Here is a 17,753-nt window from a genome sequence, read left to right on the forward strand (position 1 = left end):
CTATTCTCTGTGCATGTCATTATTGTGACGCCTGGTACAGTTTATACGCATGTGGAGTGGATCCAGAGTGGTGCATGGATCACAAACAGATTTTGTAGTGCATATGCACATTTTAAAAGGGGTTGTAAAGGCAGACTTTTTTTATCTTAATGCATTCTATGCATTAAGATAAAAAATCTTGTGTGTGTAGCAGCCCCCCTCATACTTACCTGAGCCCCCAACTGCACAGAGGAGGCAAGTATAACATGTTTGTTATTGAAAAAATTAAATAAAAAAAAAGATGAGACTTTACAATCACTTTAAGTACCATGGAGAGCTCCTGCCACCTGCAGACTGAAAGCAGAACTCCAGGCAACAGTAACTAGATAAAAATTAGTAGCACATTAAAAGATAAAATAGCAAACCATTTTGCTGCAAAATTCACATTCAATCCGGGTCATCCGGAAACCGCTCCAGCCTGTGACTGGATAGTGAAAAGGAGAAGCAGCATTGTATTAAAAAATACGTACACAATGTATTAATGATTACAGAGGTGCATTGATTTGTGTCTTTCAAATTTTCAGCAGTTAAGCCGTAAAAGCCGTGTACACAACTTCTGTACAAAGGACATTCCATGGCGGTTCACCAGTTGCTGCATTTGTTTGGTGCAGGCTCATCCTGTTATGGTTGATCAAGCAAATACCTTTTAATGTCACGTGAGTGAAGAGCAGTAAATCCTATTTATAAAGAGACCCCTTCATTTCATTTACTAATGAATCATAGAATAAATCTTACCTCAGGCTCTGAAGGGTACACCTGGGATGTCGGAGTCCCTCACACAGAAGTTTTATTCCAGAGTCCTGAAGATTATTGTCTGATAAATCCAGTTTGGTGAGGGATCTGTTGTTGATCAGAACAGAACGGAGATCAGCACAGCACAAAGGAGACAGATTACAGCTACGCAGGCTGCAGAAGGAAAAAAAAACACATTACATGATACTTATAAAAGAACTAATGCCAATCATTACACAACTTAAAATGCAGGGTACAGCCTGACTCCCTGAGTCCCTCACATAGATACGTTATTGTAGAGTCCTGCAGATTATTCTGTAATAACTCCAGTTTGGTGAGCGATCGGTTTGTGATAGGAATAGTACACAGATTCTCTAAGTACCAGGAAGTCAACTGCATCCAATCAGACTGCAGAGACCAATACAGACACATATTATACTTTAAGATGAAGCTCTGAAATAAGAGAAAGCTCTGCCGATTTCTATCACCGCGTGCAAGCAACAATGCTATCTTTTATTTGCCTTGTATGTGTTTGAGTATTCTTTGAAAGTGAAGCTTTGCCTCATTTACTAAGCCCTGGAGCGGGTGCACTTGCAGTGCACAGTAAATTTGCCTTCAATAAATCAACCCCATAGAGTTTAACCATAGATGCAGCTACAAACTTATAAACACTGCCATCAACTGGCCGAACAAATATAACTGTAGTTATTGTACAAAATCACAATAACTATGTATTCCAACCCCCCCTTATGTATTTATACATGGTGATCATATTCCCCCCTATGTATTTATACATGGAGACCATACCCCCCCTTATGTATTTACACATAGAGATCATATCCCCCCTTATGGATTTATACATGGAGATCATATCCCCCCTTATGTATTTATACATGGAGATCATATCCCCCCTTATGTATTTACACATGGAGATCATATCCCCCCTTATGTATTTACACATGGAGATCATATCCCCCCCTTATGTATTTATACATGGAGATCATATCCCCCCTTATGTATTTATACATGGTGATCATATCCCCCCTTATGTATTTACACATGGAGATCATATCCCCCTTATGTATTTATACATGGTGATCATATTCCCCCTTATGTATTTATACATGGAGACCATATCCCCCTTATGTATTTACACATGGAGATCATATCCCCCCCCTTATGTATTTATACATGGTGATCATATTCCCCCTTATGTATTTATACATGGTGATCATATCCCCCCTTATGTATTTATACATGGTGATCATATCCACCCTAATGAATTTATACATGGAGATCATATCCCTACCGTATATATTTACATGGAGATAAAATCCCCCTTATGTATTTATATACAGTGGGGACGGAAAGTATTCAGACCCCCTTAAATTTTTCACTCTTTGTTATATTGCAGCCATTTGCTAAAATCATTTAAATTCATTTTTTTTCCTCATTAATGTACACACAGCACCCCATATTGTACACACAGCACCCCATATTGACAGAAAAACAGAATTGTTGACATTTTTGCAGATTTATTAAAAAAGAAAAACTGAAATATCACATGATCCTAAGTATTCAGACCCTTTGCTGTGACACTCATATATTTAACTCAGGTGCTGTCCATTTCTTCTGATCATCCTTTAGATGGTTATACACAGAGACAGAATTGTGGCAGGGCACAGATCTGGCCAAGGTTACAAAAAAATTTCTGCTGCACTTGAGGTTCCTAAGAGCACAGTGGCCTCCATAATCCTTAAATGGAAGATGTTTGGGAGGACCAGAACCCTTCTTAGAGCTGGCCGTCCGGCCAAACCGAGCTATCGGGGGAGAAGAGCCTTGGTGAGAGAGGTAAAGAAGAACCCAAAGATCACTGTGGCTGAGCTCCAGAGATGCAGTCTGGAGATGGGAGAAAATCAACCATCACCGCAGCCCTCCACCAGTCGGGGCTGTATGGCAGAGTGGCTCGATGGAAGCCTCTCCTCAGTGCAAGACACATGAAAGCCCGCATGGAGTTTGCTAAAAAACACCTAAAGGACTCCAAGATGGTGAGAAATAAGATTCTCTGGTCTGATGAGACCAAGATAGAACTTTTTGGCCTTAATTCTAAGCGGTATGTGTGGAGAAAACCCAGGCACTGCTCATCACCTGTCCAATACAGTCTCAACAGTGCGCATGGTGGTGGCAGCATCATGCTGTGGGGGTGTTTTTCAGCTGCAGGGACAGGACGACTGGAGGGAAAGATGAATGCGGCCAAGTACAGGGATATCCTGGACGAAAACCTTCTTCAGAGTGCTCAGGACTTCAAACTGGGCCGAAGGTTTACCTTCCAACAAGACAATGACCCTAAGCACACAGCTAAAATAATGAAGGAGTGGCTTCACAACAACTCCGTGACTGTTCTTGAATGGCCCAGGCGGAGCCCTGACATAAACCCAATTGAGCATCTCTGGAGAGACCTAAAAATGGCTGTCCACCAACGTTTACCATCCAACCTGACAGAACTGGAGAGGATCTGCAAGGAGGAATGACAGAGGATCCCCAAATCCGGGTGTGAAAAACTTCTTGCATCTTTCCCAAAAAGACTTATGGCTGTATTAGATCAAAAGGGGGCTTCTACTAAATCTACCGATTGTGTGAGGAGAGAGCAGGGATCAGTAAGTGAGATTGCCTGTTAGTGTGTTATCTGTACCATACCACAGTGCAACGACCCCCCCCCCAATAAAGAGGACCTGTCACACAGCCCAGCCCATCTGTCAATCAGCCCATCTGATCAATCAGCCCATCTGATCAATCAACCAATCAATCAGCCCATCTGTCAATCAGCCCATCTGTCAATCATCTGTCACAGGCCCACCGCTATCAGTACCGCCACACAGGCTACCAGTACTGCCATCGGTACCACCGCCAGTCCTGCCATTAGGCCCACCATCGGTACCGCCATTGGTACTGCAACACAGGCTACCAGTACCGCCATCGGTACCACCGCCAGTTCCGCCATCAGGCCCGCCATCAGGCCCGCCATCAGGCCCACCATCTATACCACCACACAGGCCTGCCACACAGGCCTTCTACCAGTACCGCCATCGGTACCGCCACCACCACACTTACCGCTACCTGTACCGCCATCGGTACCACCACCACCCGTACTGCCATCAGTACCGCCACACAGGCACGCCACTAATACCACATTGGTACCACCACTACCACCTGCAGTACCATTACATAGGCCCGCCAAAAAGCACTACCATAATGTCGCAAAGGTATTACACACCTGAGGAGGCATATGCCCTTCATACCATGTCGGATGATGAGAGCAGCGGGGAGCTCCCATCATCCGATTCTGGTTCGGAATACGAGCCAGTGGAGGATAGTGGATCGGAGTCCTCGGAGGAAACCGTCCCTCCCAAAAGAATGAGATCAGGACCGAGATCAGGACCAAGGTCAGGAGATCTGCCCACCACCAGCAGTGCCAGACCCCAGGAAGAGGAGCCCAGTACAAGTACTGGAATCACATGCCCAACCCAGCCCCAGTCCTACCTTCCCGATGCCCTGGCAAACCCCTTATGGTTGCCTGCCAACTCAGGATCCGCTATCATCCCCCTTTTCACTGCACAGCCAGGTGTGCAGCCTGACACTACAAATTTTTCTCAATTTGATTATTTTTGTTTATTTTTCCCAAAAGTTTTGCTGCAAAATATGGTGGATCAAACTAACCTGTATGCATCCCAATTTATTGCTGCCAACCCCAATTCTTCCTATGCCCGCATGTTCCAGTGGCGACGCCTAACACTGGACGAATTTAAATCGTTTTTGGGCCTTACGTTTAATATGGGGCTTACAAAAAAGAACGAAGTCCATGCATATTGGTCCACCAACCCCATCCAACACATGCCCATATATTCCGCTGTCATGTCCAGGACAAGATACGACATGATTATGCATTTTCTCCACTTCAATGACAATTCACAGTGCCCTCCCTGAGATCATCCAAACCATGACAAATTGTACAAGATACGCCCCCTAATCAATTCCTTTTCCCAGCGATTTAGAGACGTTTTTATCCCAGACCAAAAAATTTGTGTGGACGAGTCCCTCATACATTACACTGGCCGACTGCACTTTAAGCAGTATATACCAAGCAAGAGAGCCAGGTACGGGCTGAAATTAAATAAATTATGCGATCGAGCCACTGGATATGTCTTCACATTCCGGATCTACGAAGGCAAAGACTCCCAGCTCCAGCCCCATGATTGCCCCACATATATTGGAACCAGTGGGAAAATTGTTTGGGAGCTGGCATACCCCCCTGTTCGACAAAGGATACCATTTATATGTTGACAACTATTATACCAGCCTGCCCCTTTTTCGTCACCTTTATAGTAAAAAAAACCCAGCCTGCGGTACTTAAAAAAAAAAACGGAAGGGATTCCCACAAAATCTGTTGACAAAAAAATTGCAAAACGGAGAATCGGCATTCATGAGGAAGGAGGAGGTGTTGGCCATGAAGTGGAGGGACAAGAAAGATGTCCACATCCTCTCTACCATCCACAATGACACCGTGGTGGAGATCCAAAGAAGAGGCGGCCCCATTGTAAAGGCTGAATGTGTCCACGATTATAATATGTACATGGTGGGGGTGGATTTAAACGATCAGATGCTACAGCCCTATTTATCAACCATAAAGTCCCGTTATTGGTACAAGAAAGTTGCGTTTCACCTGTTTCACATGGCCCTTTTTAATTCGTTTGTCTGCCCCCAAAAAAGCAACTCAAAACAAACAAATCACCTACCTGAAGTATATTGAAGATATCGTCACTGCCCTCATTTACCAACAAGGTCCCGCCCCAGTAAGCATTCGCTCTGATAGCGTGAGTCGACTTCACAAGCAACACTTTCCCTATCACATTGCCCCCACAGAATCTGGAAGAAGACGCCAAAAGAAATGCCGTGTATGCAGCAGAGGAGGAGTAACAACAGATACCAGCTATTATTGTCCCCAATGTCCCTCCCAACCTGGCCTGTGCATCGGAGATTGCTTCAAAAATTATCATACATCCATCCAATATTAGTTCCCCTTATTTTTAACAGACTGCCATTTCCCCGTTTGCCTGCTACCATGTTAATTAACTGACCCTGGCCTGTTTACCGACGATGTCTTTGCTTGCCAATTTAAACCACGTTTCTGACTTTCACGTGCACCAACCTCAGCCTGTTTACCGACGATGCCTCTGCCTGCCGATTTAAACGATGTTTCTGACTTCCACGTGCACCGACCTTGGCCTGTTAATCGACCATGTATTTGCCTGCCACTTGGACTGATCTTTTGGCCATCTACTTCAGTACACAGGGGTCTCACATATGTGAGGGGCTTCAGAATAGCGTTCTGAGTAGAGAAAACCAGTTTTTCGTTTTCTGTGCTCCCAGAACAGGGTCTGGTTGCCCGGAGGCTTCAAAGCCATTTGGGTGGGAGAACCCTCTACCCCTGTCCCCCTGGCCCTAAGCTTGATGGTCCTTCCTGCTGCCTGGACCAATACTTTGGCTGTGCTGACCATATTGCTGCCTGTAATGACCCATGACATTATGGACCATGTTTCTTCCCGCTGGTTGGACCAATACTTTGGCTATGTTGACCATATATCTGCCTGCTGCCTCTACTGACTTTGGACAGTATTTCTGCCAGGACACCTCTGCCTGCTACCTGTACTTGTGTTTTGGCTGTGCTCTGGCTGTGCTAACAGTATCTCTGCCTGTACAAACTATGGACAGTATTCCTGCCTGCTGCCTGGATGATTGCTTTTGCTGTCGCTGACCTCATTCCTGCCTGCTGCCTGGACCGATGCTCTCCTCTGTGGACCACTGCACTTCTAAAACCACAGGTAATCTTTTGTTATTTGGTATGTACCTGCTATGTGTTAGAAATATGAAGGGCCTTCAAAAATGTGATCGGTAGTCAGAAAATGATATGTGTAATTAATGCTGCTAGAATGCCTGGAGGTGCTACTTGGATGTTGGGCCTCTGTATGTGGCCAGGCTGTGTAAAAGTCTTACACATGTGGTATCGCCATACTCAGGAGGAGTAGCGGAATTCATTTTGGGGTGTCATTTTTTCTATGTACATGCTATGTGTTAGAAATATCTTAAAAATTGACAAATTTGTGTAAAAAAAATGCATTTTCATTTTTTTCCCCACATTTTCCAAAAACTTCTGGAAAAAAAAGAAAAGTTAAAAAGACTCATTATGCCTCATAGATTATACGTTGGGGTGTGTGCTTTCCAAAATGGGGTCATTTTGTGGACAATTCCATTGCCCTGGTGCTCCAGGGCCTTCAAAGGTGTAATAGGTGGTTGAAAAAGGATATGTGCAATTTATGCTTGTAGAACGCCTGCAATGTACGCTTGTGCTACTTCAATGTTGGGCCTTTGTATATGGCCAGGCTGTGTAAAAGTCTCACACATGTGGTATCGCCATACTCGGGAGGAGTAGCAGAAATTTTGGGGTGTAGTTGCAATTATGCATATGCTGTGTGAGAAAAATAACCTGTTAACCGCTTGCCGTCCGCCTCACAACGATATAAGTCGACAGAAGGGCACGTACAGGCAGAATCACATACCTGTACGTTCCTCTTTAAGAGGCGGCCAGCGCGCATGCGCGCCGCCGCGGCAAGCTTCGTGAGTCGGGTCGCGGGTCCCGCGGACTCGATCGCTGCAGGGATACCTGCGATCGCCTCACGGTGAGGAAGAACAGGGAGATGCTAATGTAAACAAGCATCTCCCCGTTCTGCCTAGTGACAGTGTCACTGGATCTCTGCTCCCCGTCATCAGAGCAGAGATCAGTGACGTGTAACACACAGCCACCCCCCCACAGTTAGAAACACGCCCCTAGGACACCGTTAACCCCTACACTGCCACCTAGTGGTTAACCCCTTCACTGCCAGTGTCATTTATACAGGAATCAGTGCATTAGTATAGCAAAGATTGCTGTATAAATGACAATGGTCCCAAAAATGTGTCAAAAATGTCCGATGTGTCCGCCATAATGTCACAGTCACGATAAAAATCACTGATCGCCATTTTAAAAAAAAAAATATTAATAAAAATGCCATAAAACTATCCCCTATTTTGAAACGCTATAACTTCTGCGCAAACCGATCAATAATCGCTTATTGCGATTTTTTTACCAAAAATAGGCCTAAACTGAGGAAAAAAAAACGTTTTTTTTAATATATTTTTGGGGGATATTTATTATAGCAAAAAGTAAAAAATAATGCGTTTTTTTTCAAAATTGTCGCTCTATTTTTGTTTATAGCGCAAAAAAATAAAAACCGCAGAGGTGATCAAATACCACCAAGAGAAAGCTCTATTTGTGGGAAAAAAAGGACATCAATTTTGTTTGTGAGCCACGTCGCAGGACCGCGCAATTGTCAGTTAAAGCGACGCAGTGCCGAATCACAAAAAGTGCTCTGGTCAGGAAGGGGGTAAATTCTTCCGGGGCTGAAGTGGTTAATATGACCAGTTTGTGTAAAAAAAAAAAAATCTTAATTTTACCAAGAATTGTGTGAAAAAATTACAACTTCAAAAAACTCACCATGCCTCTTAGAAAATACCTTGGACTGTCTACTTTCCAAAAAGCGGTCATTGGGGGGTATTTATTTTTCTGGCTTCTTTGTGTCTCAAGAAATGAGATAGGCCTTCAGTACATCAGGTGTGATCAATTTTCAGTGATTGGCTCCATAGTTTGTAGACTCTATAACTTTCACAAAGACCAAATAATATACATTATTTTGGATTATTTTTATCAAAGATATGTAGCAGTATAAATTTTGCCACAAATTTATGAAGAAAAATGACTTATTTGCAAAATTTTACAATAGAAACTAAAAAAAGTGTGTTTTTTTTCAAAATTTTCGCAGTTTTTTCGCTTATATCACAAAAAATAAAAAAACCCAGCGGTGATTAAATACCACCAAAAGAAAGCTCTATTTGTGAGAAGAAAATGATAAAAATTTTGTTTGGATACAGTGTAGCATGACTGAGTAATTGTCATTCAAAGTGTGAGAGCGCTGAAAGCTGAAAATTGGTCTGGGCGGGAAGGTGCATAACCACTTGCCGACCGCCTAACGCAGATATACTGCGGCAGAATGGCACGGGCAGGCAAAATCACGTACCTGGTACGTGACTGCTTGCCGCGGGCGGGGGGTCCGATTGGACCCCCCCAGTGCCGGAGGCGGTCGGCTTCTGTCTGGGAGCGTTCAGGGATGAGGGGGAGGCCATGCATTCGTGCCCCCCCCCCCTCACGATCGCTCCCAGCCAATAATATTCTTCCCCTGCCTCTGTATAGTACACAGAGGCAGAGGAAATGATGCCATCTCACATCGGCTCGGTATTTTCCGTTCCGGCGCCGAGGAGAGAAGACATCCGAGTGAGTTACACCAACACACAGACACAGTAGAACATGCTAGGCATACTTTACACCCCCCTTTACCCCCCCGATCACCCCTCCCCCCCTCCCCATCACACTGACACCAAGTAGTTTTTTTTTTTTCTGATTACTGCATTGGTGTCAGTTTGTGACAGTTATGCCCCGTACACACGGTCGGATTTTCCGATGGAAAATGTCCGATCGGAGCGTGTTGTCGGAAATTCCGACCGTGTGTGGGCTCCATCGGACATTTTCCATCGGATTTTCCGACACACAAAGTTTGAGAGCAGGAGATAAAATTTTCCGACAACAAAATCCGTTGTCGGAAATTCCGATCGTGTGTACACAAATCCGACGCACAAAGTGCCACGCATGCTCAGAATAAATAAAGAAATGAAAGCTATTGGCCACTGCCCCGTTTATAGTCCCGACGTACGTGTTTTACGTCACCGCGTTTAGAACGATCGGATTTTCCGACAACTTTGTGTGACCGTGTGTATGCAAGACAAGTTTGAGCCAACATCCGTCGGAAAAAATCCTAGGATTTTGTTGTCGGAATGTCCGAACAAAGTCCGACCGTGTATACGCCCTATTAGTGTGGTAGGGCAGTTAGTGTTAGCCCCCTTTAGGTCTAGGGTACCCCCCTTACCCCCCATAATAAAGTTTTAACCCCTTGATCACCCCCCATCACCAGTGTCACTAAGCGATCATTTTTCTGATTGCTGTATTAGTGTCACTGGTGACGCTAGTTAGGGAGGCAAATATTTAGGTTCGCCGTCAGTGTTTTATAGCGTCAGGGACCCCCATATACTACCTAATAAAGGTTTTAACCCCTTGATTGCCCCCTAGTTAATCCCTTTCACCAGTGATCACCGTATAACTGTTACGGGTGACGCTGGTTAGTTCGTTTATTTTTTATAGTGTCAGGGCACCCGCCGTTTATTACCTAATAAAGGTTTAGCCCCCTGATCGCCCGGCGGTGATATAACTTAGGTTTTAGGGTCAGATAAGGTCTGCGTTGCCCCAAGCAGCGCCAGTAGCGCTAACACCCACGCACTCAGCATACGCCTCCCTTAGTGGTATAGTATCTGAACGGATCAATATCTGATCCGATTCTATCTCTACTATTGTCCCCAGCAGTTTAGGATTCTCAAAAACGCAGTGTTAGCAGCATCAGCCCAGATACCTGCTAGCACCTGCGTTTTGCCCCAGCCCAGCCCACCCAAGTGCAGTATCGATCGATCACTGTCACTTACAAGGCACTAAACGCATAACTGCAGCGTTCGCAGAGTCAGGCCTGATCCCTGCGATCGCTAACAGGTTTTTTTTGGTAGCGTTTTGGTGAACTGGCAAGCGCCAGCGGCCTAGTACACCCCGGTCGTAGTCAAACCAGCACTGCAGTAACACTTTGTGACGTGGCGAGTCCCATAAGTGCAGTTCAAGCTGGTGAGGTGGCAAGCACAAGTAGTGTCCCGCTGCCACCAAGAAGAAGACAAACACAGGCCCGTCGTGCCCATAATGCCCTTCCTGCTGCATTCGCCAATCCTAATAATTGGGAACCCACCACTTCTGCAGCAACCGTACTTCCCCCATTCACATCCCCAACCAAATGCAGTCGGCTGCATGAGAGGCATTTTCTTTATGTCCTCCCGAGTACCCCTACCCAGCGAACCCCCCAAAAAAGATGTCGTGTCTGCAGCAAGCGCGGATATAGGGGTGACACCCGCTATTATTGTCCCTCCTGTCCTGACAATCCTGGTCTTTGCATTGGTGAATGTTTTGAACGCTACCATTCACTAGTTGAGTATTAGCGTAGGGTACAGCATTGCACAGACTAGGCACACTTTCACAGGGTCTCCCAAGATGCCATCGCATTTTGAGGGACCCGAACCTGGAACCGGTTACAGTTATAAAAGTTAGTTACAAAAAAAAGTGTAAAAAAAAAAAAAAAACACAAAAAAAAAATATAAAATAAAATAAATAGTTGTCGTTTTATTGTTCTCTCTCTCTCTATTCTCTCTCTATTGTTCTGCTCTTTTTTACTGTATTCTATTCTGCAATGTTTTATTGTTATTATGTTTTATCATGTTTGCTTTTCAGGTATGCAATTTTTTATACTTTACTGTTTACTGTGCTTTATTGTTAACCATTTTTTTGTCTTCAGGTACGCCATTCACGACTTTGAGTGGTTATACCAGAATGATGCCTGCAGGTTTAGGTATTATCTTGGTATCATTCTTTTCAGCCAGCGGTCGGCTTTCATGTAAAAGCAATCCTAGCGGCTAATTAGCCTTTAGACTGCTTTTACAAGCAGTGGGAGGGAATGCCCCCCCTAACCGTCTTCCGTGTTTTTCTTTGGCTCTCCTGTCTCAACAGGGAACCTGAGAATGCAGCCGGTGATTCAGCCAGCTGACCATAGAGCTGATCAGAGACCATGAGCATTTTATGACTTAGATTTCGCCGGATGTAAACAGCGCCATTGGGAAAGCATTTTATCACACCGATCTTGGTGTGGTCAGATGCTTTGAGGGCAGAGGAGAGATCTAGGGTCTAATAGACCCCAATTTTTTCAAAAAAGAGTACCTGTCACCAACTATTGCTATCATAGGGGATATTTACATTCCCTGAGATAACAATAAAAATGATAAAAAAAAAAAAATGAAAGGAACAGTTTAAAAATAAGATAAAAAAGCAAAAAAATAATAAAGAAAAAAAAAAAAAAAAAAGCACCCCCGTCCCCCCTGCTCTCGCGCTAAGGCGAACGCAAGCGTCGGTCTGGCGTCAAATGTAAACAGCAATTGCACCATGCATGTGAGGTATCACCACGAAGGTCAGATCGAGGGCAGTAATTTTAGCAGTAGACCTCCTCTGTAAATCTAAAGTGGTAACCTGTAAAGGCTTTTAAAAATGTATTTATTTTGTTGCCACTGCACGTTTGTGCACAATTTTAAAGCATGTCATGTTTGGTATCCATGTACTCGGCCTAAGATCTTTATTTCATCAAACATTTGGGCAATATAGTGTGTTTTAGTGCATTAAAATTTAAAAAAGTGTGTTTTTTCCCCAAAAAATGCGTTTGAAAAATCGCTGCGCAAATACTGTGTGAAAAAAAAAATGAAACACCCACCATTTTAATCTGTACGGCATTTGCTGTAAAAAAAATATATAATGTTTGGGGGTTCAAAGTAATTTTCTTGCAAAAAAATAATTTTTTCATGTAAACAAAAAGTGTCAGAAAGTGCTTTGTCTTCAAGTGGTTAGAAGAGTGGGTGATGTTACATAGTTACATAGTAGGTGAGGTTGAAAAAAGACACAAGTCCATCAAGTCCAACCTATGTGTGTGATTATATGTCAGTATTACATTGTATATCCCTGTATGTTGCGGTCATTCAGGTGATTATCTAATAGTTTCTTGAAGCTATCAATGCTCCCCGCTGAGACCACCGCCTGTGGAAGGGAATTCCACATCCTTGCCGCTCTTACAGTAAAGAACCCTCTACGTAGTTTAAGGTTAAACCTCTTTTCTTCTAATTGTAATGAGTGGCCACGAGTCTTATTAAACTCTCTTCTGCGAAAAAGTTTTATCCCTATTGTAGGGTCACCAGTACAGTATTTGTAAATTGAAATCATATCCCCTCTCAAGCGTCTCTTCTAAAGAGAGAATAAGTTCAGAGCTCGCAACCTTTCCTCATAACTAAGATCCTCCAGACCCTTTATTAGCTTTGTTGCCCTTCTTTGTACTCTGTGTGACATAAGCTTCTAAATGTTGTGCATAAATTGCCAGGACTGTTCAAACCCCCCCCCCCAAATGACCCCATTTTGGAAAGTAGACACCCCAAGCTATTTGCTGAGAGGTATAGTGAGTATTTTGCAGACCTCACTTTTTGTCACAAAGTTTTGAAAATTGAAAAAAAAAAAAAATTACTTGTCTTTCTTCATTTTCAAAAACAAATGAGAGCTGCAAAATACTCACAAGGCCTCTCAGCAAATAGCTTAGGGTGTCTTGTTTCCAAAATGGGGTCATTTGGGGGGGGGGGTTGTGCCACCTGTGCATTCTATGGCCTCCGAAACTGTGATAGGCAATGAAGAGTGAAATCAAAAATTTACACCCTTAGAAATTCTGAAGGCGGTGATTGGTTTTCGGGGCCCCGTACGCGGCTAGGCTCCCAAAAAGTCCCACACATGTGGTATCCCCGTACTCAGGAGAAGCAGCTAAATATATTTTGGGGTGCAATTCCACATATGCCCATGGCCTGTGTGAGCAATATATCATTTAGTGACAACTTTTTGTAATTTTTTTTTTTTTGTCATTATTCAATCACTTGGGACAAAAAAATTAATATTCAATGGGCTCAATATGCCTCTCAGCAATTTCCTTGGGGTGTCTACTTTCCAAAATGGGGTCATTTGGGGGGGGGGGGGTTGTACCGCCCTGCCATTTTAGCACCTCAAGAAATGACATAGGCGGTCATAAACTAAAAGCTGTGTAAATTCCAGAAAATGTACCCTAGCTTGTAGACGCTATAACTTTTGCACAAACCAATAAATATACGCTTATTGACATTTTTTTTACCAAAGACATGTGGCCGAATACATTTTGGCCTAAATTAATGACTAAAATTGAGTTTATTGGATTTTTTTTATAACAAAAATTAGAAAATATCATTTTTAAAAAAAAAATTCGGTCTTTTTCCCTTTATAGCGCAAAAAATAAAAACCACAGAGGTGATCAAATACCATCAAAAGAAAGCTCTATTTGTGGGAAGAAAAGGACACAAATTTTGTTTGGCTACAGCATTGCATGACCGCGCAAATAGCAGTTAAAGCGATGCAGTGCCAAATTGTAAAAAGTGCTCTGGTCAGGAAGGAGGTAAATCCTTCTGGGGCTGAAGTGGATAAGTGCCTGGTATTGAAGTGGTTAAGGTTCCCATCTGCTTCAGAGTACAGGAAATCCATAGGAGCTCAGCAAAGTATTCAGACTGTCCACTTTCTCATAGCTGTGAACGAATCCTTCACCTCACAGACGGTTCTCTTCCTGCTCCATTTTAAGCCCCCCCTCCAGGGGGGGTAACCCTTTTAGGAGTCCCCCTGAGCCTCCAAATACGAGGTCCAAAATAAGGACTTGCCAATCCAGAGAGCACAGTCAATAAGTCCATCAGAGTATAAGTCAGATTATGATCGTACTACCCAGGGAACACCTCACTCTGCATGGATGAGAACTCCTCAGTACTCCAAACTGCATATACGTCATTCCCCTTAAAAAGGACCTTAACCCAAATTATTGGGAAACATTTCCCTTGTTCAGGACCCATCCCTGATGTCTTATACAATACCCAGAGCTACAAGGAGACACCGAGAGATGGGAAAAATCACAAGACACCACATTTCTAGATCACTGCAGGAATCACAGTTTTCTCTTACTATAATTTTTTAATTTTACTCTCTGGGTTAATCAGCCAGGACAGATAAGCAGGCTTCATTGTATCCTCTGAAGATGTGAACTCTTCTTCATCTCCCACTTTCAGAAATATACAATTTTCAAACCTATAAGAAAAGAATAACATAACAATTACCACCAAGAATGTATTATTTCCTCTGATAAAATAAAGCAAAATTTAGAAAATCGACATTTAAAAAAAAGAATAATAATAATAAAAAAAAAAAAAACACTTCACCTATAAAGGATAATAAGGTAAATAGTACTAGATGGTGAAACAATAAATAACTCAAAACAATCAATACATAACCATATAAACTCAGAAGACTGAGATACAGTAATATATATATATATATATATAATAACAAAAGTCCAGATAAACACAATATAATAAGTGTTCATAAATGCAGTCAATGGTATTCCAATGATGTATTATAATCCAATCTTCACACCGCACCACGTGATAGCGTTCAACCAGTCCTTTTTTAGGTTTAGACTCACCAGAAATGGGAGAGCTCCAAAAAAGCAATGTGTTTCTCAGTAATTTTTAAAAAACTTCAAACATTACACTCACATAAGTAGATGATTAAAAAGCATATTTTAAAATCATAACCTCTGCTAATCTTGGCAGACAGAACGCCAACTGGCTGGTATCTCACCGACCATCGTACCCTCCCGGAACATCACTTCCGGTTGCTGTACAGCCACGGACTGACACGTTTCATCATCACGACTTCGCCCAGGGATTGGCTGTACGGCACGGCAACCTCCTTCTTGTACACTTACATATGCAAACGTTTAACCATTTACATATGCGTCACGCTCGTGTCCCTGAGGTCAAGATTTACACAGTGTATCACCATGCAAGCCAACCTCATACTGGAGCAAAATACAACTAAATAACAAATTCTAAAAATATCTTAGCACAAAAGTACAAGATCCTCTGTTGCTATAACAATTTGCGCAATGTGTAAAATTAACGCGGATACTGGAAAACTACATAATATCTCCATGAATAAATACGTGAAAATCATCAGATTCTAAAATATACAGGAAGAGAGGGACTCATGAATTAACAGTTACTTATAAAACAATTTAGATCCAATTCTATGTTTAACCCTTGAGGTGCTAAAGTATTTAAAAAAAAAAAAAACTTTAATTCCCTTTGGGATAAATCCCACACTATTGGAACCTCTCCATGTTGAATAAACAGGATCTATCCCACATAATTTTAGCACTGTGGGATCTCTGTTATGAGTGTTCCTGTAGGGATACACTATGCTGTCTGAATTCTTTTTTGATATTTGCTACATGTTTAGATATGCGTTTTTTAAAGGGGTCTTTTGGTTCTTCCCAGATAGTATAGGCCACGGGGCAACACACCAGATATACCACATGTGAAGAACTGCATGTAATAAGTTCATCTATTGTAAATGTTTTTGCCTTCCACATTATATAGATAAAGAATCGAGGTTCCCCTAAGCGGACTTTATAAGCACTGATGTTTGAGCTTGATTGGAAATATATCAAAATATGCAACAGTATGATAATATACAACTTTTATTAAGAGATCATATTAAATACAATACAACGAAACATAGAGGAATCTAGGTAGTTCATTTATGTCATCATACAGAAATGAGTATATAAAAGCTAATGAAACAATGAAACAAAGAGGGAACTCTTCACACACCCAACACGTTTCGGGGTACAGTATATTCCTTCTTCAGGGGTGTAGAGAGAAAGAGAAGAGAGTAGTTTAGTTTATATAATATAAGATGGTTGTTCACACTGTTTCGTTGTTTCACATTAAAAGCCTAGAACAAATGTAGCACCGGATATTGATACTGGTAGATTTGTTGTCTAGCGACAAAAGTGGGCATCAAGAAAATTTCTGGGTATGTACCAAATAGTGTTGTCCTTAGATGGAGGAGGTGCTCCCCCCATACATAGGCTCCACGGCAGGATGGCAACCAGAGCAATATACTGGGGCAAATGGAGTCCCTGTATATATTTGGTATGATGAAAGGCAATGTTGAGTCAAAGGAAAAAGAGACAGAAAGGGTGGATTGGATAACTTTAACACAGAAAATTTCGGAGATCTGCCACACGTCCCAGCATCAGGCTGTCCAGTGCCTTCCACATCAGTATTGATAGTATTCTGGCCCCTATTACTAGTTTTGACCATCCAATAAGATATACATTTCCTACATGGATAGAACCCCTTTCTTTCAAAGTCAACCTTTTGTTGACCTGGTGGATCTAAAATCTCTCTCACCACATGATCACCAAAATTCGGGGTTTTTCTAAAAATGAATTTCGGATGGTAATGAAGAACTGGTCCCGGATCCCTATCCATACATAGTATGTACCAATGCTTTTTGAATACATCTTCTATCTTCCTATACTGGTGGTGGAAATTGGGTATAAACCCCACTGATGTTGATCTGATCCCATTTGTGGATTTTTGTTTTCAAGACACTGGGCTCTGGAAATATTACCCACCTCATTGATTATTTCATCCAGAGACTGCGGATTATAACCTTTTTTGTACAAATGTATCTTTTAAATCATTTGCTTGTACAGGTATGTGTATGTACATGTATGTTTCTTATCCATGCCGCACAATGACCGCTCCTAATTGACAGATAACTATTTTGATCTGTTGGTTTAGAATAAACCTCAGTATTCAATTCTAGACCCTGTCTATTAGTAGTGACATCCAACAAGTGAACAGTACTCTCGCTTAATTGGTAGTCCAAACTTATAATAATGTCATTACGGTTCAAAAAGTCTAAAAAGGAGTGTGCAGATTCCTCTGACCCCTCCCATATCAGGAGGTGGTCATCTATGAACCTCTGATAATATTTTAATTGGGGTCTACAGTGCCTTAAAAAAGTATTCATACCCCTTGAAATTTTCCACATTTTGTCATGTTACAACCAAAAACCTAAATGTGTTTTATTGGGATTTTATGTGATAGACCAACACAAAGTGACACATAATTGTGAAACGGAAGGAGTGTGGCGTGCATTTGTATTCAGCCCCCTTTACTCTGATACCCCTAACTAAAATCTAGTGGTACCAATTGCGTTCTGAAGTCACCTAATTAGTAAATAGAGT

General features: G+C 42.3%; 1 protein-coding gene across 6 annotated transcripts in view; it reads right to left on the reverse strand.

Annotated features, from left to right (window-relative positions):
• The window catches only part of LOC141144050 (NACHT, LRR and PYD domains-containing protein 6-like), a 373,857-nt gene that overhangs the window by 266,657 nt on the left and 89,447 nt on the right, over window positions 1–17,753 (reverse strand). For all 6 annotated transcript variants that reach the window (XR_012244340.1, XR_012244339.1, XR_012244338.1 and 3 more), the window contains exons 7-8: window positions 14,615–14,737; window positions 775–945 (exon numbers count right to left, since the gene is read on the reverse strand). Coding sequence is in view for 3 of the 6 variants with exons in the window: in XM_073629400.1 (XP_073485501.1) it covers window positions 775–945; window positions 14,615–14,737 (294 nt within the window). In the remaining 3 variants the exon portion in view is untranslated. The remainder of the gene's footprint in view (window positions 1–774; window positions 946–14,614; window positions 14,738–17,753) is intronic.

The sequence above is a fragment of the Aquarana catesbeiana genome, linkage group LG05, assembly GCF_042186555.1.
Source record: "Aquarana catesbeiana isolate 2022-GZ linkage group LG05, ASM4218655v1, whole genome shotgun sequence".
Classification (NCBI taxonomy): domain Eukaryota; kingdom Metazoa; phylum Chordata; class Amphibia; order Anura; family Ranidae; genus Aquarana; species Aquarana catesbeiana.